This window comes from Cyclopterus lumpus, chromosome 21 (genome assembly GCF_009769545.1).
Source record: "Cyclopterus lumpus isolate fCycLum1 chromosome 21, fCycLum1.pri, whole genome shotgun sequence".
NCBI classification, from domain to species: Eukaryota; Metazoa; Chordata; class Actinopteri; order Perciformes; family Cyclopteridae; genus Cyclopterus; species Cyclopterus lumpus.
Window position 1 is genome coordinate 6,836,082 of NC_046986.1, and position 21,397 is coordinate 6,857,478.

The window sequence follows — 21,397 nt, forward strand, 5'->3', positions numbered from 1 at the left end:
TGCCTCCAATGGGAGGGGGGGGGTTCCCTCCTAATCTCAGATTGCAAATGTCTGTATTTATTTTTCTTCAGACATCTTTAGGCTAGCATAAAGCATTTCAGAGTGAAACCATATAAAAATGGTACAAGTGCTTGAATGTTGTTCTACTTTAAAAAATTTAAACTACAAAAAAGGACCAGAAGCGCTTTGGTCCAAGTAAGTGACTCAGATAATAAGACAATAAGCCTTCACATCTGAAATATTAAAATCCCTTCATGGCTCTTTTTTATTTTTATTATTATTATTATGATAAACTACATCATGTAGCCCAGACATTCACAGCGTCCCAGTGCATCCACACACACCAACTGCTTCACAGGCAATAAATAAATCTACATAATGTAATTAAACATGAAAAGGTGGTGGTGGTGGTGCGAGAGGTGGGTGTGTAGGCGGTTAATTTCTCTCGGTGACATTGTCCATCCTATAGACTACAGTGGTGGAGCTGTCCTGGTGCGACTCAGTGGGCGACACCTTTTTCCAAAGAGGGGCTTTCAGAGCGAGCTCTTGCTGGAGGCTCTCGTAATCCAGGGGTCCGAAGGAGAACTGCTGTTTCAATTGACACGAATAACAAATTAGTCTCGCTCCTTCCGTGTGTGTGTGTGTGTGTGTGTGTGTGTGTAGTGTCCACGTGCGAGGAAGTTGTAAAGATGTAAAATATATATTTTGACGCGGGGCCAGTGGCAGACTGATGGCAGCATTTAGCTAGGGCACCATAGTGTCTGACAACAGGATCACGGACGGAATCACGCAAATTGAGAATTTAAAAAGAAAGCTATAAAACCCATTTAAAAACATTAACATAAAAAACATGTCCCTGTTATCAAGCCAGTAGTGGAAGAGGGATCTTTCTTTTACGTGAAAGGCAACATCAATATTTTTTTGGACATGGCTCTCCTTTACGTTGTAAAAATAAATGGAATGAATAACTTACATATTTATAGAAATTATGATATCTCATCTATGGGCCTATTGTCAGTATTTGACCGATATTAGTATCGGTGCATGGCTACTATGATTGATGTTTAATGATATCCGGGACGGTTAACGTTAGCCAGCTCGTATATACAGTATTGTATAGTGTACAACACAGATTCCATTGGGTGAATCAGTTACTGACATTTTGGCCAAAGGTTGCTCGGTACCGTCGTTAGCTTGCGATAGTTGGATGTAAAGACCACTGATCTCGGACCTGCTGTTTTCCCCTCGTGTGCGTTCGCGTTTCGACCAACAGATGTCGCCGGTGAGTTTTCCCAACCATTATATCCACGTTTCCAACAGACTGTAACTGTAACTTCAAGAACATATTAAATATATATTTATATATATATTTTTTTAAATATTCCCAATCCCTGAGCTAGAGAATTAGTATGCCTGGAAACACCAGGAGCGATCACCACAAGAGACAGAGCACCCAAAGATAGAGGAAGGAGGAGGACCCGGGTTATCCTGTTTGGCTCTTTATCCGAAAGTGCATCTTTTTTTTTTGCTTAAGGTGGAGTGCAGTCATGGAGATCATCAACACGTTAACAAACAGCCGCAGGCAGCTGTTCAACGTGAACTACGGTAACTTCAGTGTCACCCCGCATATACACTTGGGAGCGATAGTGTTCTGGTCAGTGTGTTTGATGAGGGGGGGGGGGGGGAACGGGTGGCGTTTTGGATGGTTTGTTCCCTCACAACGTGATGCTGTTTGTCCTTACCCGCTGGTCCCCTCCTTCTCTGCGGGGGTCGTGCTTTTTGGTAAAGTGCCTCAAGTTGTCATAGTTGTGGAAGTTGAAAAGCTCCACGAGGTCCTGGAATGAAAGAAAAAAAAGGCGGATGCAGACAGTCAGATGCCCGGAAGTTGGAAAGCCAATGAAATCATAGTTTATACATCGGAGAGAAAGAAGAAGAAAAGAAAAGCATGAGAGCTGGAATCTGATTACATTTGCGACGAGTAGGATTCTTGTGTGCAGTGTTCCGTGAGATATGTACCTGGGTGTGGCCTCTAGGTAATCATTAATCAAGCATCATATACTTATTAAACAGGTTCAGTTACTCTAAAAGGTATGTCGGCCGAGTTGTTAGTACACGGTTGACCAGTTGTGACAGTTTCTAAACAAACAATCATTCCTTGAAGCCCCCATCATCATAAAATATAAAGTATATTATTTAAAAATAATTGCACGAATAACACGCGCACGAAAATAAAGTTAAATCGTCAAAAAACAAAAAGAAAGCTTATACATTTCTCAGATTTAGTTAAATGCTGATATGCGTGTATTTATGGATAGTAGCTGAAGTTCCCTGACTGCATTGAGTGACCACGGTTGTATGAAATATATGTTATGAAATACAAATCACTCCAAAAACACCTTTTAAACTCAAGCCATCATCAGCTCTGTTTCTGTTCAAGATGGATGAAAACAATACATTTTTATGTGTTGTTATTATCCCTGGTTTGTTTTGCACTCCATCCCAAATGGCTAATATTAGTATTTTATCATATGATCTTTTTATGACATCAACTCATGTTAAATATTTATCTTGGTATTGCAGTTTTCCTGGTTAATGTTGTGCACTTTGATCACTATCATAAGACGTCACATACCGTGCAGAACTGTATTCCTCTGACCGAGTTGCCCAGCTTGTCTAGTGGAGGGGACCAGCACATGATGCCCATCACGTTGGGTACAACCAGCAGGATCCCCCCCGCTACGCCAGACTTGGCCGGCAGGCCGACCTACAACAGGGGGAAACGGTTACATAACAGAAGATCAGCTGTGAGTGTGTGTGTGTGTGTGTGTGTGTGTGTGTTTACAGTCGCAACTGCACGGCACGATGCTGAAAGTCGGCGGCGCTTCGATAATAGAGAAATAGATCCACCGCTCTGCCTGAGACATTGTACTCGAGAGGTTTTTGGGGGAAACTTTAGGTCTCGAGGTCGGCATTTTCATACGGATGATTAATTGTCTGTAAATTTAAAAAAAGTCGTTAACTCAAAACAGAATATGCCAAAGGGCGCGATCAGGAGAGAGTACTTAGGCGAAAGCAAACTGCTTCACGAAGAAGAAGAAAAAAAAAAAAACGTACAAATATTTTCACACGTCGCTCCTTTTCTACATCTTTCTGCCACGTCTCGTTAAAATGTTCCATTCCATCAGCACAAACACCTCCGCTCAGACAGACCGTGTGACGCGACAGCTGGTGTTATGTCACTTAAACACAAGCGTGCATCGAGACTATAAAACTGTCCTTGTGGATGAATTGTTCAGTGTTTTTTTATTGTTTCAGTATTGGTCAAAGAGACATATTGGCAATGTGTTTATAACTTTTGAGTGGGGCTGACCGAGTATAAGATGTGGACAGAATCACCATAACGACGCCCGTTTTGGCCTTTTGACAGACGCCATCTTGTTTGTTTTTTTAGAACAAGAAGTGACCACGTTTGGACAAGAGGGCGGAGCTGAGAAGGGCAATAGAGAGTTTAACTAGTGTCGACAACATAATTTAGGTGTCCACTCTTTCCCACTGGAAAACAATACTATACTTGCGATCCGTGCCTTTTTTTTTTTTTTACTTACATGGAAGGCGAATTGTCCAGAGAAGTCGTACATGCCGCAGGAGTGCATCAGGCTCAAGGTGTTCCTCACCGCCTCGGGGCTCAGCACGCGCTCACCCGATATTGGGCAGATGCCCCCGTTAGCCAGGGTGGCCGCCATGACACTGGCGCTCTCGCAGGTCACCTCGATGGAACACAGCTGGAGGTTCACACACACAAAAAGGGACAACCTGCATCATTTCTCGTGTCGCAATTTTTTTTCTTTCACTCTGCACAGCGAAGTCGGGAGAGAGGAAAGTCAAGTGGGAAGGTGAAAATGACGAGAAAGTTAGGGACACTTAAATTATTATGAGACGCATCATGATGCATTTCCTTTCACTTCAGTACATAGGAAATAAAGTTATATTTCTCTTGTCTGTACATAGAAAAAAAAGCTAGATGTAGATAACAGGGGAAGTACAAATTATTTTAAAAAACAGAGGGAGTTTGACAGAATTACAGGGGTGTGTGATAACATTTAGTGGGTCCAGCCAAGGATGATCTTGGACCCTCTGGGTTTGAATCAATAGAGTAGGAGGAGCAGCAAAAAGCAGCACATCAATATTCAGAAACCATTAGAAATTAATGAGTTGAAAACTGATACTGGAAAAAAAAAAAGAGAGAAAAGAATGCCTGCTAGACTCACTTGAAAGTAGAAGTCCAGTACAGATGTCATGTCCGTCCCTTCTGGGAAACACTGCAGAGGAAAAAAAAAAGATATATATATATATATATATATATATATATATATATATATATATATATATAGTTTAAAAGAAGAAGAGCACAAAGATGAACAATTATCAAGTGAAGTACATGTGGCTGGATTACCAGTTCAAGAAGAGACGGACATGTTTTACTGTTAAGAAACCTCTGCTTTGGAGAAAGATAACAAGTCTAATAAAAGGCTTACTAGAAAGAGGCAAATGTAAACTAAAAAACAATTCTGATCAGTTGAGGAATACAAATAATATGTTATTGTGTTTTTTTTTTTATGGGGCCTCTGGCAATAACTTCCTCCACCTTTTAAATGTTGTAAGGCGCTGAAATAAATGGAAAACAAAGTCAGCAAAGCCTCATGACTCGCCCAAGCTCAAACCTTTTTTTCTTTCAGGTAGTAGCCGATGGCAAAGTTCCTGTCTCCTGACTCACGCTCAGACTGGAATCTGTCACACACACACACACGAGAGCTCCCATTACACAGAGGAAGGAAATATGTGCACTGTGTGTGTGTGTTTGCACTTGTGTGTTGGAATGCCCCCCGCCCTCCCCTCCTGTGTACAGTACAACCAGATCATGTGACGATGACACTGCAACGGCGCTCGCTTCTTTTTTCCAGACACATTGTTTAGCATGTGGTGTCATCCTGAATCACGATATCTATAACACTGATGTCCATCAATACGACAAATAACTCAGGTTAGCGTTTTTTTAAAAGCATCAGAGCCAATTGGGGTTTTAAACCCTGAGTGCGGCGATTTCTCTGCAATGCCGAGTGAAAGAAGAGAATTCTGATGACATCAACTTGTGATTTTAGAGGGACTTACGTGGCATTGCTGAAACCCACATACTCGTTTCCTGCCATTTTTTTCAGAAAGTTCATGACCTGGAAGGAAAGCAGAGTGACAAGATGGTCAACAGGGGTTTATTTATATATATATATATATATATATATATATATATATATATATATATATATATATATATATATATATATATATATATATATATATATATATATATATATACACATATATATATACACATATATATATACACACACAGTATACACAGAACAGCCAACATTCTTCAGGTGGCCAGAATCACGACTCCAAATCCTAATGTTGGCTGTGTAAATACAACATTAGTATTAATATTTGGAGTAATGATTTAGGTGTGTTTTGAGTCTCCACCCAGTCCTGAGGGAGCAATCTGGCTCTTTGGCTGCTAAGTGCTTCACTGTGTTCACCAGCTCGTCTTGTCTGCTGGTGGGTGGCAAGCAGGTAGTGGCTTATTACTAATATAAAAATATCAATTATAGCCTGCTTTAATGTCCAGTTGGGAGTAGCTACTCAATGTTCTTGGGATAGTTCATTCAATAGTTTAAATCGACAGCATGTTAAACACTTTTTAGTATACATACTTTATTTTTATTTTCTTATACTGGGTCACTGTGTAGTAAGAAATTGGTCACCGCTATATTAAAATCTCTAAAAGCGATAAATCGAATAAACAAATCAAACTAACAATAAAGTCAGTCCCATACTCACATAGTCAAATCGCTCGGCGTTGCTTGCACCTTGCTGAGGGGAGAACAAGCGAATAAGCCGTTAGTGCAGTTCACTCATCAAGGGACGTAGCAGAGGAGAAGATTACACTGAAATGATAACGCTACGGAATTAGAAAAGACGTGGATAGATTTTTTATTTTTTTTTAATTACAAACAAAATGTAAAAATCACATGAGCTTTGCCGAGAATTAACACAGGGAAGATTAAAAAATAATATTCACAAGATTAGCGTGCGAATATATATAGGTAACGAAGAGGGGAGGTCTTTGAGTCGAGGGGGAGATTTAGCATGTGCATTACCAGCGCTTAGCCAGTTTACAGAAAAACCATGTCTCAAATAAAAATGATTATTTCAAGCCTAGAGTTCAAAAAAAGTTCAAATGCTGAAGCGGCTCTGACTGTGTGTGCGTGTGTTTTTACATAGAATACACATGGGTGTATGCAGGCCTGTTTGTATTATGGGCTAGCGTAATGCAGGTGTGTTTGAGGATGTGCGTCCACTGTGGGTCAACACGTGCAAACGAGCAGTGGGACGGGAACAAAGGGAGGAATGGTCTTCCTCTTGAGGAATAACTCCAGCGTGTACCGTAGCTCAAGTGTACATTTTGCATGCTCATTGATGCTACCTATTACACCAACGAAAACACAGCAAAAGAAGAAGAAAAACATATATATGGACATTTCGCATGCACATTTTAAGTACTAGAGCATTAGTTGCCAATATATTAAAAAAAAAAATACTGTACAATTTATGATTTGGATGGTGTGAAGAGATTAACGTTACATTTCAAAATGCGAATGCTTCATGTGTTTTAATGAAAAAATTCTTGACACGGATGGAGGTGTTAAAGAGTCACTAAATGGAGGTTTCTACACAATTGGGAGGGGGGGGGAGAAAGGGGGGGGGGGGGGGGGGGGAATCAGGGGATCGGGAGAGTGCGAGGAGATAAGATATGGAAAAGGAAGAAAAAATTACCAACGTCATTTGACCTGCAGCAGCAGTCATTATTTCCCACAGTTCTTAAGTCTGGAAAATATGCAACAACATACACAAAACAGCAACAACATGTAGCCTTCAAGCAACAGTTTTTTGGGGGGCATTCTGCCACGGCAACCATCCCATAGTTGTTTTTCCCACCGGGGTTTAAAGCTAACTGGGCAACCTGAACGACGGCTCAACATTTGTGCTTCGTTATAGAAAAAAAAAAAAAAAACAACAACAAAAACACACACACATTGAGACACTGATGACGATGGTGAGCGGGCAGTGGACACGGACACACGTGATTGGCTCGTAACAATGTTGATGGTGTCTTTGCCCAGAAGGCGGTTTGACAGGTTTGCTGTGGGATGGAAGAGTCCTGTCACACGGCGCCATAAATCAATGGTGGAAACCCGTTTTAAAATTTTACTACTGCAAGTACAGGAATTCAACTAATGTACGGCTCCCTGTGCGAGGAGGAGCTTTCTGGACTACATGGCATTTCAAAGTATAAAACAAGTAGATTTCTGTGGATGTTCTTCTGCTTCTTCTAAGAGATCTGCTCACACCACTGCCGTCAATGTTTAAGAAGTAGTTCAGCATGTTATACGCCTTCCTTTCAGAGATCAAGGGCGTGTGTAGCTAGTTTGGCCAAAGGACTGAAGCAGGGTGAAACGGCTAGCTTAGCTTAAAGCTCACTAATTAAAACACTGTATCGCCCTTCTTTACAGGGTGTTGGAACTAGGAGGTGGTGCCAGTCTGGTCCAGTCTGTACCAGCTTAAACTGGATTTGATTTTAGGCAAACCAGGCCTTTGTCATTACGGCACGGTCTGGCCAATTCAAAAAAAATAGCTTACATCAGCAACCATCGAGCTAAAACCAACTTTTATTGCATTAGTTATGAGCGACATGACGTTGCTAACACAACGTGTGTTTATAACCAGACCGATGGAGCCGATGGAGTGTCTGTTAGGCTGTGTGCAAGTCGAGGTGGAAGAGGAACGGGTGTGTTTGTTTAGGGTTTTTTTTTTTTTTTGAGGTGACGAATTAAAACATGTTATTCTCAAAGAAAAGCCGAAAAGAAGAACATTTCTCTCCGCAAAGCGTAGGCCAACAAAACCTGCGATCTCTCTACTGGCAAGCGGGGGGCGACTCCTCTGGTTGTATAGAAGTCTATGAAAATTACTTCCATCTTGATTTATTCCCTCAGTAAAACATTGCAAAACATGAATCTCTAGTTCCAAGTCTTCTTCAATACGGTGTGATGTTCATTTAGTAAATGAAGCTGCCAGTTAGGATACAATAGGCCGTGAACTACTTGTCAGAGTCTTGTCATCAAAGTAAGAGAGTCAGGTGTGGCATCATTGTGCCTAATCCACAACCTGTGCTCACCGACCAGCAGCAACCAGTAAAACCTCAAAGTGTCACTTATACATTGCTGGTTTATTGGTGTCGCCTGCTTTCAGTCTTTTCGCTAAGCTAACTAAGCATCGTCCGGGACTCCAGCACCGTACTTAAAAGAGTCATTAATTCAATTGTTGCCACTTGTTGGATTGTGTAAACAAACACGGGGGCACTGTTACATTAGCATTAATGTGGGGTTGTGTTTCTGTGTTCTATGTTAAACTACTAAGGCCTGTTAAACTACAACTAAAAAGCCAACTTACCCACTGCTGTCGGTGGTCACTTGTGTGCATTTTAGTAAACCATTTAACACACTTTCTACAACTGTTGGACAACGGCGAGGTCACAGAACAACTATCAAATCAGAGGACATAGTATTTTGTGACTTCAAACCATTTTTTTTAAAGTTGAGCAATATTGTGTCTCTTATATACACTATAGAGAAAGAGCGCAATAAATCCCACCCATGCCAGAGGGGAAAAACAATTCTCTGTTGACTTTGTATTGCGCGAAGAAGCCTACATGTCAATTCTGTCTTTTTAAAAACAACAGAAAAAACACCTAAAAGCTGTTGAATCTAAAAAGCCTTTAAGAAGACAAAAGTGAGGCATCATTAAGAAGATTGGAAACAAGTGTGCAGAACACTTTCTGTCACAACCATATTTCAGTAAATTAAGACCCCTCTAAAAAAGCTATGCTGTATTTGTGGGCGTGGTCCTCAGGGTAAGACACTTTGCACTCTATGTTGACATAAAAGATGAAGAAGTGACAATTGGCTTACAAACATCACTGGTGCCATCAGATCGAAAGATTTAAGACTAAATGTTTGGGTTTTTATTTTTTAAAAACGAGGGCTTCTTTTCTTTATATTGGTCCCAAACTGGTAGAATCAGTAGAATCCAATGTTTTCATGAAAATGTATTAGAAAGAAAATAAAAAGACGTCTGCATAATAATGCTCCTTCAATGGAATAATTATTGTCTTCATGACCCAGAAACATAAATGTTGAACCACAGAAAGGTAATTTGTAGTTTGCTTATTAATAAACGTTATGGATTAATAAACTATGTAGCTACATGTTGGTTTGCTGTCATGGAAAAAAATGTGTTTGGTGAAGAATATTAGGCAAACTATTATTTAGGTTAACTAGGGTTATGTTTGCATGGTGATAATGCACAACAAGGACAGGTGGAACAAAAACTAAAATAAATTTAAAAAAAAAATTAAAAAGGGATGTGATTTTAACATGGAAACACCCGGAGTGTATTAAGAGGCCCAAAATCAGATCAAACGGGCCGCATGCTTTGCCACACATGGCGGATGATTTTGGCATCATTTTTAATTACTCTATGAAGGAGTTCATTAAAATCAAGCTATCCCATTTCCAAAGCTTTTGGTAGCACATGGTTTCTTGAAAAATCATCAAGAATGAATAATGGATGATTACTATTATTAATCAATACAAATTCAGTTTTAAAAGTACGTGTGGCAAAAGATCAGGTCATCTCCAGAAAGAAAAAAAAGCTACAGTCAAATACAAGTTCCTTGGCATTGAGAGTTAAAAAAAAAATTAACAGGGAATATATATATATATATATATATATCTTTTTTTAATTAAATCAAAAAGAAACAATATAAATACCTTCTTAGGGACACAAGAAGGTATTTAAAGACAGCTCTTGTACAAGTGTGTGTCCGTACGAGTGTTAATAATTCACTGCCAGCACCAGCTAAGTAAAGAGAGGCTGGTCAGGTTAAAGAGTTGAAATTCAAAACCTGAGAATGAACATTAACAGCTGTAAGGAGGTAAATACTTAACAAAGGTTTTTAACCTGTTTTTGTGTCTAAATACAGTTTTTTTTTTTATTGGTCCAGTATGGAAGGAGAACCACCAAGGGAAATAACTTTTTTACAATATAAAAAAAACAAGCACTTTCAGTGGACGTGCAATGCAGTCCATTTAATGGCTGCCGTCTACAATGTTCTCCCTCAATGCCGGACTAATTTCATAACGTCGTGGTTCGCATTTTAGTCCCTTGGACGCAATAACCTGGGGAAAATGATTTAGAAAAAATACCAAAAAGGTATCCTTTTAAGCCAGGTCTAATGTCTCCTTTGTTACGAGTGATTTGACGGGCGATGGGCGTTACATTTCTTAACTCCAAGTTACCGAGGAGAAACTCAAAAACTCAAAACTCTGGTGACAAAATGGAGGCGCTGTGGAGGGCAGGTGAGGACTGACTGGGGCTGGTTTTGCGTGCACCTGCATTTGACTAGTGCTCCATCCAGGTTATTTTCAGCAGGGCAAATAACAGTGTGTGTGTGTGTGTGTGTGTGTGCGCGCTGGGGCTCGCTAAGTGCTTTCAGGAAGGATTAGCACAAGTTTTAATCACCACAACAAGTCACATGGCAGCGGACTTTACGTAGTGACCTAGAAATGATTCCAGCTGAGTCAAGAGTCATAAATATCGGAACACGCTGTTAATAACACCAAATACACAAAAAATAATACAAAATAAAAAGTGTCGCCATGGTGTCTCAAAACACTGCATTACTGCGAGTGGGTTTCAAAACAAATGTAGGCTAAAGGGCCGCTGTTAAAAAGTCAAACTCTTATCTGCTGACGATAATTATGTGAACCTTGAAGTTTTTTACTCGTTAGAGCAGATACCCGCCACAACAATTATATCGCTACGGTTTCAGTGGAAATGACAAACAGATTGGACTTGAGAACACACATGAAGGCGGGGGGGGGGGGGGGGTTTTATTGCTTTTACCTTAATCAGTGAAGTACAAACAATAGCGCCAGCATTGACCATGGGGTTGTGGGGCTTATCTGCAAAACAACAAGAGCTCCGTTAGTGCGCTGTAGAGGACCAAAGTGTAAACACTCGTGTTTGAGAGGTCACACGGCGGCAATCAAGTACATGTCGTGCACACATTGACTCAAGATACCACAGATAAGTAATATCGACTCTCGTAAATGTATATGTGAAATTGCAGCGGAACATGTTTAAGATCGGCACGGGCACGTAAACAATTATTTGTGTTCATAGCCTTGTCGGTTTTGGCGCTAGGCGGGTGACAAAGTGTGTGTGTGTGTGTGTGTGCAAATGTGTGATGAATACAGATCCAGCTCTAAACAATTGTTGACCCTTGTGCAGTTTGTAAACCAGGATGACGTGAGTGAGTGTGTGCAACAGAATTCAGAGTTCAGGAGCTTGTCAATAAAAAATATTTTGTCCCTAAAAATCAGTGAATCGTGCAGCTCTACCTAATGTCTTTGGGATCCTGAGGGAATGTCGCAAACCGTATCAGTAAATGTAATATTTTCTAAAACATTATACATGTTTTTTTAAATGATTCAGATGCAACTTTAACCTAATTATTATCTTGTTTACAAGATAAAGAATAGCACTGAAGTAATAAATTCCAATCGTGGCTTGTCACTAAACACAGAGGGTGTGGTACAAGAACTCAATCCCACTTTCCCAATCGGTAACTTCCTAAAAGACAGTTAAAGCCTCCATAGAACACTCTATTATCGAACTTGCATGAGGTCTCCACCGCAGCATTTTGAGGAAGAACAATAGTGTGTGTGTGTGTGTGTGTGTGTGTGTGTGATTAGCCCGCAGACAGATGATAAGCTCACAGACGGACGAACACCCAACAAACAGATGGAAGGAGGAAACCAAACGCTCACCATCATCATCCAGGAAGAGCTTGTTAAAGCGCAGGCCACTGGGCTCCTTCCCAATGAAACTGTGCACGTACTCCGTGCTGTGGTCGTGAACGGCGACGGCGTACTTCAGAGGCTTGACACAGGACTGCAGGCAGAAGGGGACCTTGGTGTCGCCTACCGTGTGCCTGCAGAAGACACAAACAGATGGAGAGTTAAAAGCAGCTGCAATCAACATCAGGATTAAGGACCATTTATGACACGGCCTCACTCACTGATTGGCCAATTCAATTAAAAAAAAATCAGTAATTAGACACGTTCAGAATGAGAAACATGTACAGACTACAATTTGAAAGGAAATGTCATCATGTAAATACTTAAGATGCCGATAATGTGGGCGTTCGGGGGAAAACCATAAACTTCTTTGACGTAGCGCGATAACACAATCAGTTCAGCGTGTTATGTTTATGACATCCTCTCTTACACAAACATAACAAATATATACATGGCTATGTGTATTTACAACTGCCTAACGGAGAACAAGCTGATCACCTGCCGATATCATTAAGTCCACCCTTTGGAATTTCTCCTTTTACTAGATTTACTGCCAAATATGAGGGTCTGTACAGTTATGTTATATTGCGACATCCTGCAATAAACCAAACCATAAAGTTGAATCAACGCTTCTCTTGACACGTATATTGAGCATTATTACACACCTTTCATGAATACTCGATTCCGATTGGTCAAAAAAGGTGTGTTATTTCTGTGGTATGAATCACACAGCTCTGATCTCCATAAACACAAACATTTGGAAGCAGAATGTTTTACTAATACTCATTATGAATGGCTTCTCCCACTACTAAAAATATATGAGAACTGGCTTGTTAGCATTCATCACTGCAATTTGGTAATTATGTAACCTCCAGGCTCTCAGTGATTCGACATGGGGAACAAACGCAGCACAGAGCGGTCACTGTAATGTTAACGTCATACAAACATCTAAAAACGTCACAGTGTGGCTTCAGTACTCGTCTCGGCTTGCGTCTCACCTCTGTCCGTCAACTGTGCACAGGGAGACGGCCCACAGGTCAGGGCTGAACTTGGCAAGCTGAGGAATGTAGTCGGCGACCTGAAAGAGAGGAAAGGCAGCTGAAAGAGTCGGTGGTTCACCGCGCTTAGGTTTCAATGGAAGGCTCACGCCACTAGCAATGCAAAATAACATATACGTCCTCATCTGTTGACCAGAGAGGAACAAAGTTAACCTCGGATACCCCAATAAAAAAATAATAATAATAAATCTCCTTCCCACTAAAAGTAATTCCCTTTATATTTCCAGAATTGTGCGTTTCTATGCTTCTATTGTTTTTTGACATTTGAAAACAAAGATTTTGTAGAAGACGTCGTTCTCATTTGTCCGTGACGCAGCTCAGCGCGTGCCGCTAAGACAGAGACGAGTCTTAAATTGTCTTTCAGAAAAATGCCATGTTGTGTCAGAATGTTTGGACGATACTATGCGGCTTGTGAAAAAATGGGTCAAATATTTACCTTTGGTGACTCTGCAGTGAAATTGTCATATTCTGTATTTGCACTGTTGAGTTAATAGACTCAGGACCTGCCGCTAGCCTCAAAATGTCTACCGTGAAAAAAGGGTTTTTATTTCTGCAAATATTGACCCTTCTGTTGGCCTCGGGAGCAGGAATCCCCCTGGACCGACTCCACCAGATCCTACTGATTCACTGTGAGACGTTCATACAACCATGATTTCTCTTTACTCGTAATTTCTGCCGCTCTCCGCCTTTAAATGTCTGAACGTACCGAGAGCTAAAACCTAAAAAAGGACTTGACGCAACTAAAGAGACTCCTGCACAAACGTGTGGGAAAAAAGGGCCCTTAATACATATAATAATAATATAATACATATTCTGGGTCATATTTTCCTTTCAGGTGTAAGATGGCGATACGGTGGTTTTCAAATCAGGGTGCTGCTGGATCTGTAATCGAGGCCCACAGATACCAGCTGAATGCAGAGTGAAACCAGACTGTTAACAAGTGATGGTGATGAATCTGTATGGGCTAAATCATTAAATGATGATGCACTGTAAGAAGCAACAAAAAAATTAAAAAAGATTCATGGATCTAAGGACACACCTGTCCTCCAGAGAGTTTTTTGGCACTCTCATACAGCTCATCAATATGGGAGGTGAAGGACTGGAAGTCTGGGATGACGAACTTCTTGCGGAAGGCCTGAGTGAGCAGGACAATGTTGCTCTGGACACACCTGATGAATAAAACCACAGATAGCATGCTAAAACATTGTGACCGCATGCAACTGGAGGACAAAGTTTGCCAACCAAGTTTTTGACAACCCTGAAGTGTGACAAACTTCTATGAATGTTAAGAAAAGTGGCTTATGAAGAGGCTTCGTCGCTACATATTGATCAGCTGCTGTTTATCCACATAGTGTCCTCCGACATGACCTTTACGTCACATCTATTGATATTATTCTTACTGCGCTCAAGACAGGAAGGATCTCATGCATAGGATATATTGTAATGGGAGTGCATCTCAGAATTGTTGTCTAAATGCTTATTAATGAAAGTATTTTTGCAATTATGCGATTTGTAATGACATTTGATGGTCATCAAAATGTACACAAATGCTTTTTGAGGCTGGAGAGAGTCGACGGTTCTTGGAAACGCTGTAAAACAAAAAGCGGTGTACAGACAAGACAAGACAGGCCACTTCATGCCTTACTTCTTGAATAGGTGCCTGTCCAGTGTAACGCCGTCTGACGTGTTCCTCAGGGTTTCTTTGAGGGTGTCCATGCATTCCTTCAGTCTGGGATCTCCAGTGCGAAGCCCGGTGGCTTTGAGCGCCTAGAATTAAAGAGTATTTAGAAACACCTCTGAATAGAAAGAATGGCCCCGACATTGCATTAACATAGTTAGCTTACAGTGATAAATAAATAAATAAATAAATAAATAAATAGATATATATATATATATATATATATATATACACATATACATATATATATATATATATATATATACACATACACACACACACACACACACACACACTCAAGATGCATGTTAATACCAGGTCTGAACAGGGCCCTCAGAAAAAAAACAATTAGAAGAGAGGAGACAATTTTGACGTTAATGCTGTTGACATTAGCGCCAACCGTCACGCAGAACTGAACTTGAAGGACTTACTGTGAGAAATTTATGGGCAGGAATCTTCTCTTGACCTTCTGCGACTGTGTGGAAGAGCAAGTCCTCCAAACTGGGGAGCGCATTTTTTCTCCTGTGGGTGGAAAATGGCGGACAGACAGAAACACACGTGTGTGTAAGAAGACGGAGCACTTTCCAAGTTAATGTCAACGTTGAACGGTGTGGGGCTCTAGGGTGAAATACATGGGCTACGCAGCAAAGCCCTTGTTGTTGTGTACATTTAAGTAAACACGCTGGCACCGCAGTGGAGGCGTTGTTCGCATGCAACAGGGGTTTGCCTTTAGCAGAAGCTACGATAACGTCTTTTCCTACCTGGCTTACCAGTGTAAACATCAGAGCTTATCTGCAGCTGTTGATACAGTCTTATCAAATTAGTGAGGGATTCAAGCGGCTATCCTGGAAACACGCTATCCAAGTGGAAGCATTAGCCACAGAGGAGTGTGTGAGTGTGTGTGTGCGAGTGTGTGTGTGAGTCCGTTTGTGTAGCATAGCGCCCAAAGCCTTCATTGTGCAGGACAACATGACTGAATGTCTTCTGTTGGCAGTGCTCCCTGATGGGTAATAATATCTTGGTCTGGCCAAAAATAACACACAACAAAACATTAGCATTAGCATAGAGGGCCCGATCCCAGTAAGAGTAATGCCATATTGATTATCGAAAATACAAAGCTGGACAACTGTCAAGAAAATACAACCTGCTTCGCATTAATACTTTTACTGTGCATATTCTCCAAAAAGGGGGAGAGCAAGTCAGTGTAAATCCTTTGTGGCAGGGAGCAAATATTCTTGTTGCATCACAGGACATTTATAGTGAGAAAAAACAAAACAATCAAACCTGAAAAAGGGGTCAGAATAAATCATAAGAACACCCCCCCTTTTTCCAAGTCACTCGTGTGACAACATGTGGTACTGTATCTGTAATAATTTGATTACACAAACATAACGCCCCAGTGCGGTAGTGTCTGGAGCAGTGTTGGACCAGGCCTAAATTCCAGGAATTCTCTCGTCTTTAGCGCTGTCCAGCCCTCAGTGACTCTTGGGATTAATAAAGCCAACATTGTGGCCCGTTCACACGCTGGTCACGACACAGCAGCGTGGGGAATAACTCCACTCGGGTGAATAATCAGTATTCAAAAATCGGTCTTGTCCAATCAAATCAGCCCCCACTCAAACATCCTGTTTCTAAAGATCATGCGGCACACTAAAAGAAGTCATAATGCCATTCGCTGCAACCTTTTTCCACCAACAGCCTAACTTGTCCTCACAGCAATGGCCACGTCACATGAGGCCCCCGCCCCCCATCAGTAAGCGATGTGCCCGGAGTCGGTCTGCGCCTCCTACTCGGCCCTTCGTCTCTCCTCCTTTTGGTTACATCCTCTGCGCTCCACAGAGTAAACACTCCGCATACAGCCACGGTAACTGCGCCTGAACATGTGCAAACAAACCAAGATCGACAAAAATGCCGTCAGTCAGGCATGCCTAATTTTTTTTTTTTTTTAAAAAGGAGTGTTATTGACCAGCACATCTGTCACTCCAACTGGCGTTCCTTACAGCGCCGCATTATCACCGGGCAAGCTGTTGTGCAACGGAGGATACACCTCGCAATGATTTGTGTTCACGAGCAACTTGAATTAAGGATAGAATGATGGATGAATTGGGGATCGATCATATTTTGTCCAGCGTCAGTGTTTGCCGTTTCCAGTTGGACTGAGAAACAAAAGAACCTCTCCAGTGGCGTCAGAGCATTGGTGTTTCTAGACGAATGCATATTCTGCTTAGCTCCAAAAGGCAGTAATTTGTGCAGCAACCAGGAGGGCAAATTAGGAAGTATTTGGGCAATTAAGGGGGAGGACTTTAACAAGGCTCATGATACATTTGCTTTGTATCTGTAAATAAGGGACTGCAGCCCGAGGAGCATTTTGCACGTACTTGCATGGAGGACATTTAAAAAACAGGTCACCCATGTAGCTCACCTGGTAGAGCAGGTGGCTCAAATATCAAGGTTTAGTTCTTACTGCAGCGGCCAGGGTACGAATGCGACCCATGACCCTTTGCTGCATTTAATCCTTGTTTAGAGTCGGTCTTGTCTATTTAATTTAAGGGCAAAATAGCAAAAACAAGCAGATTAAGAGCATAATGATCCCAGGCCGACACGGAATATCTTGCTTGAGAACATTGTCGCAACTTTTTTGTTTGGGGGGGGGCGATTAAACTCTTGCTACCAAGTAGTTTCATCATAAATTGGCGCCGTATGGTCGTAAAGAAAAGTCGAAGGATAAACAGCAAACCAAAAAAGTCACCCTCTAAGCCATCTACGGGAGATGTACCACATGTGCACATCCCATAATCTGGTGGATGGTTGATATTCTCGGTTGTCACGAGCAGACACTCTGACTGAACTTTGTTTCCCTGCCTCTCATGTCCAGTGTTTGTTTCGCTTCCTGTCTTCGAGGTCTTCTCCTCCTTTTTTTTTCTCCCTTTCTGTGCAGCAGTTGCGTTTCTCATCATCTCCTCCTGTTGCCTAGTCAAGTGTCTTTATTTTTGTGTCACTCCAGTTACGGATTAACAGATCACTTCCCTTTCTGCCGTTGTACGTTCTCCCGCAACTGTAATTGTTTGCCCCGCCCCTGATTGAATCCACCTGTGTCTAATCACCTGCACCTCCCCAGTGTATTTGAAACCCTGTGTTCCCCTGTCGCAGTTTGTCTGCTTGTGCACGTGGCTGATTTTGCCTGTTGGATTTTCAGTTACTAATTTTTTAGACTCACCTGCTTTGTAAGTTTTCTTTCGGGGTATTTTGTTATTAAAATAACTATTTGAATATGGGTCCATCCCCGGTTGTCTTTCTGCCCGTGCGTGACTGAACTAAAACTGTTTCCACAGCAGGTTGGGCTCTACTTAAAGTGATTCACTTTTTGGTTTCTCCATTTTGTTTTTTTACTATGATAGTATGACTGCAATGTAGGCGGGGTTCTGGCTGGTTTGCCATAGCCGTGCTGTGTGAAAACTGCCATGAAAATTTTCAACAGGACAACCAAACCGACTCACTTTGTCTGTATTGCGCAGTTTTTTTGCAGGCTGACATTTTTGTTCAATCTGGATTGAGTGACTAAAGAAATTAGTCTCTATTGACCAGCGTGGCCATTTTAAAAAGGATCCTGCAGGATGTTGTGCTAGTGTCCGTCGCCCCTGGCCAATCGGTGGCCCGCAGTGTTTTAACTCCACCTTCAGTATTAACTCTGCTTCATTGGAACATCTACTGAGGTTGTATTTTAAAAACTTGACACAACTTTTGCTAATGGGAATGAGAAGTTCTAATGCGCAACAAAGTGAACTCCTTGGTGGAGACGGTGGCTTTATTGACCAAAATGCAGGACAAGTCGGGTGTGAATACAACCTAAAAACATATTTCTCTTTACTGTTTCTTTTTTTTTTTTTTAAATCCCCTTCCTCTATACAGGCAGATGGCTCAATCCATTTGCCTCTGGGTGACTGCTCATTGTTGTAAGCAGAGCACTTTAGAGTTCCCTGGATACTAGGTAAAGACTGAGCTGTGATTCTGAACTCCATTTACAGTGCAGTATTGACGGACAGTATTTTAGTCACACAGCGTTCAGTGCATTTATTGTTCACTTCACCTCCATGTCAGTGGTCCATCCATCCTTCATCAAGACTAGCTGAAAATTAATATTCCATTGTCTGGCCTCAGTTAATTAACACACTTCCCTAAGTGTGCGTGCGTTTAACACCAAGTGTGTCTTTCACTTTCCAAGTATGTCATGTGTTTCACAGCAGTCATTTGTCTGTTCCGTTTATGATATCTTAATCTTATTCACCGCAACACACTAGAGCTGTAACTGATCCTACAAATTGCTCTGGATAGATGGCTGTAAGCCAAGGGCACTTAAGAGTGTGAGGCTCTCGGAAGGTAATAACTATCCAGCACCGAATCATAGACATTCAGATGGTACATGAGAGACAAGGTATTTGCAGATATAACTTGTAACCTGACACCCAGGTCCCCTAACGCAGGAACTCGGGTGTTTTTTGGTGCCAAGTTTCGTTGCGTTTCTACTGTGTATTTTTTATTTCTGCTGCCTCACCAGTCCTTAAAGTGTGGGGACAACAATGGAATTACACATTGTGACATGTTCCTTTTTTTTAGGGGAAAATAGTTGGGCTGTTATAAAAGTGGAAAGCTACTAACCCCAAGGGTAGTTGGAGAAAGCCAGCTGACTGCCAGGAATATTAATTGAAATGTGAAATGAATAAGTCATTTCATCCACAACAGCTATGCATCTGAATCAAGAGCTTTGTGTAACCGGACAGCTGACTTCAAAATCAGTACCGGGCTTTGTAAGCTGTGAACCTGCTTTACAGTAGTGTCATGATACGGGAGACTGCAGCTCACTCTTAAGGGATACATTTTTTTTTTTTAAATGTTGTATGAGGTACTTATCTGTAATCGGTGTATTATCTACAGTAAGTGGTGGATGGCACACCCCTCCAGTTTAGAGAAAACTGTAAGCAATGTACTGCTGTGGACGGGGGAAGCAACCAGAACTTTAAAATCTACACCGGGATCTTTTCACTGCTCGTCAGACCTTTTTCCGATAGGGAACCAAACTGAAACATTGACGAGAACCTATTGGATCTGCAAACATGTTGGCAAAAAGTAAAATGTTCAGTTTCCCTCCCCCCATCATAAAATATTCTAAATATACTGTACACTTAAAACTGATATTGATTTAAAAATGGAAAACCAAGGAGGCTTGGGTTTCATGTCTACTGCCCTATATGGAAGTGCTTCTTCAGATATGAGGAGAAAAACTATGCACAAGTGTTCGCCATGCATTTTAACTGGGAAAACGTATACCACAACTGGACATTTAAACATCACGTGTTTTTTTTAGTATATGTTTTCTACGAAGCCACACAAGACCAGTGGTCCTGAGCGGCCCTCGAGCTGTGACCCAGGTCACTTCACGAAGGAAGAGAGAGTCTATGTCACAGTGGAAACTACCAGAATCAAGTTCACACAGTCTGACCTCCAGCCAGGCAGCGATCATTATTATAAAACAAACAAACAAAGTGAGGACAACAACAACAACCCCCTTCCATCTGTCAAGATCAATCTTGTATCCCGGCCATGAGTTGGTGTTATCATCCCTGACCTTGTCACGGGGGTACCGCACCGGGCACCGTGTCGTCTCCACGGGTCCAGGCAGCTAACCCGACGTTACAGACTAAGCCGGTCAAGGTCACTTACATTCCTAATTCACTTTGGGGGTAAGTTGCCGGCGACGAATCGCATATAACTGCTTGGCACCACGCCATCGGAGGCTGCGCCCAGTATTCAAGGCATACACATGGTTTGCCAGCAGCCATGGCGGTTGGTGGTTAATCTTTATTCTTATACATCGAGGTTGTTTTATTTTAGTTTATAGCCAATACATCCGTGTAGCATGTCGCGGTGTAATAAGAGGTTCAGTACACTAGCTAGTTACTGAGCGCTATTTAACGCGGTTTTTAACCGTCGGCGAACAGCGTAACGTACATCCGCTCGCGACTGAATGCGTCACTGCCCGCCGCACATGGCGCGCCAGCGGTGTGGGTGCCGGACCGTTTTTTTTTTAGTGCTTTAGCACATACTTGTCACTGGATTCTTCTCCGCCGGCGACCCCGTCCTTCTTCAGCTGCTCGTCCAGCAGCTCCGCGGCGCCCTCCGTCTTCGTGCAGTACGACCGGAACGAGGCGGCGCGCGGCGCGGCGCGGAGGAGCGCCGGGTAGGGCGTCGCGGCATAGAGGACCTTCAGTCGAGCGGACGCGGCTCTGGCATCAACGGAGGCGGTGCCGAAGCGGCAGTGGCGGGTCGGTAACCAGGTCTTCTGTCTCGAGCCGGACAAGGGACGCTTGAGGGTGGCTTCAAACAACTCCTTCAGCACTGCCGAAGACCTAAAATGTAACATCTCAATCCTGTCGGGCAATTATGGGAAGGGGGGGGGGGAAGAAAAGTCGTGGTTCCAAAAATATCCGGTAGCGACTAAACGGCCGTTGCGTCTGCTACCACGTTCACTGACTGAGGTGCGATGACTCAGAAACACCGGCGTTCCAAAAATAAATAGAAGCGCACGTTCACGCCCCCACGGTTCCCATTGGTGGAATTAAAAGTAGTGCGCG

General features: G+C 42.1%; 1 protein-coding gene across 2 annotated transcripts in view; it reads right to left on the reverse strand.

Annotated features, from left to right (window-relative positions):
- Positions 1 to 21,330, reverse strand: part of glsb (glutaminase b) — a 27,739-nt gene extending 6,409 nt beyond the window's left edge. The window contains exons 1-15 of one of the 2 annotated variants that reach the window (XM_034561212.1): positions 20,870 to 21,330; positions 15,200 to 15,290; positions 14,736 to 14,857; positions 14,130 to 14,259; positions 13,031 to 13,110; positions 12,003 to 12,166; positions 11,077 to 11,135; positions 5,893 to 5,925; positions 5,170 to 5,228; positions 4,722 to 4,788; positions 4,269 to 4,319; positions 3,606 to 3,782; positions 2,633 to 2,764; positions 1,743 to 1,835; positions 1 to 588 (exon numbers count right to left, since the gene is read on the reverse strand). The exon at positions 1 to 588 is cut by the window's left edge and continues 2,482 nt beyond it. In XM_034561212.1, the coding sequence (XP_034417103.1) occupies positions 436 to 588; positions 1,743 to 1,835; positions 2,633 to 2,764; positions 3,606 to 3,782; positions 4,269 to 4,319; positions 4,722 to 4,788; positions 5,170 to 5,228; positions 5,893 to 5,925; positions 11,077 to 11,135; positions 12,003 to 12,166; positions 13,031 to 13,110; positions 14,130 to 14,259; positions 14,736 to 14,857; positions 15,200 to 15,290; positions 20,870 to 21,186 (1,728 nt within the window). In that variant the 5' untranslated portion in view covers positions 21,187 to 21,330 and the 3' untranslated portion in view covers positions 1 to 435. The remainder of the gene's footprint in view (positions 589 to 1,742; positions 1,836 to 2,632; positions 2,765 to 3,605; positions 3,783 to 4,268; positions 4,320 to 4,721; positions 4,789 to 5,169; positions 5,229 to 5,892; positions 5,926 to 11,076; positions 11,136 to 12,002; positions 12,167 to 13,030; positions 13,111 to 14,129; positions 14,260 to 14,735; positions 14,858 to 15,199; positions 15,291 to 20,869) is intronic. The other variant, XM_034561211.1, reaches the window with a different exon arrangement.
- Between the last annotated feature and the right edge of the window lie 67 nt (positions 21,331 to 21,397).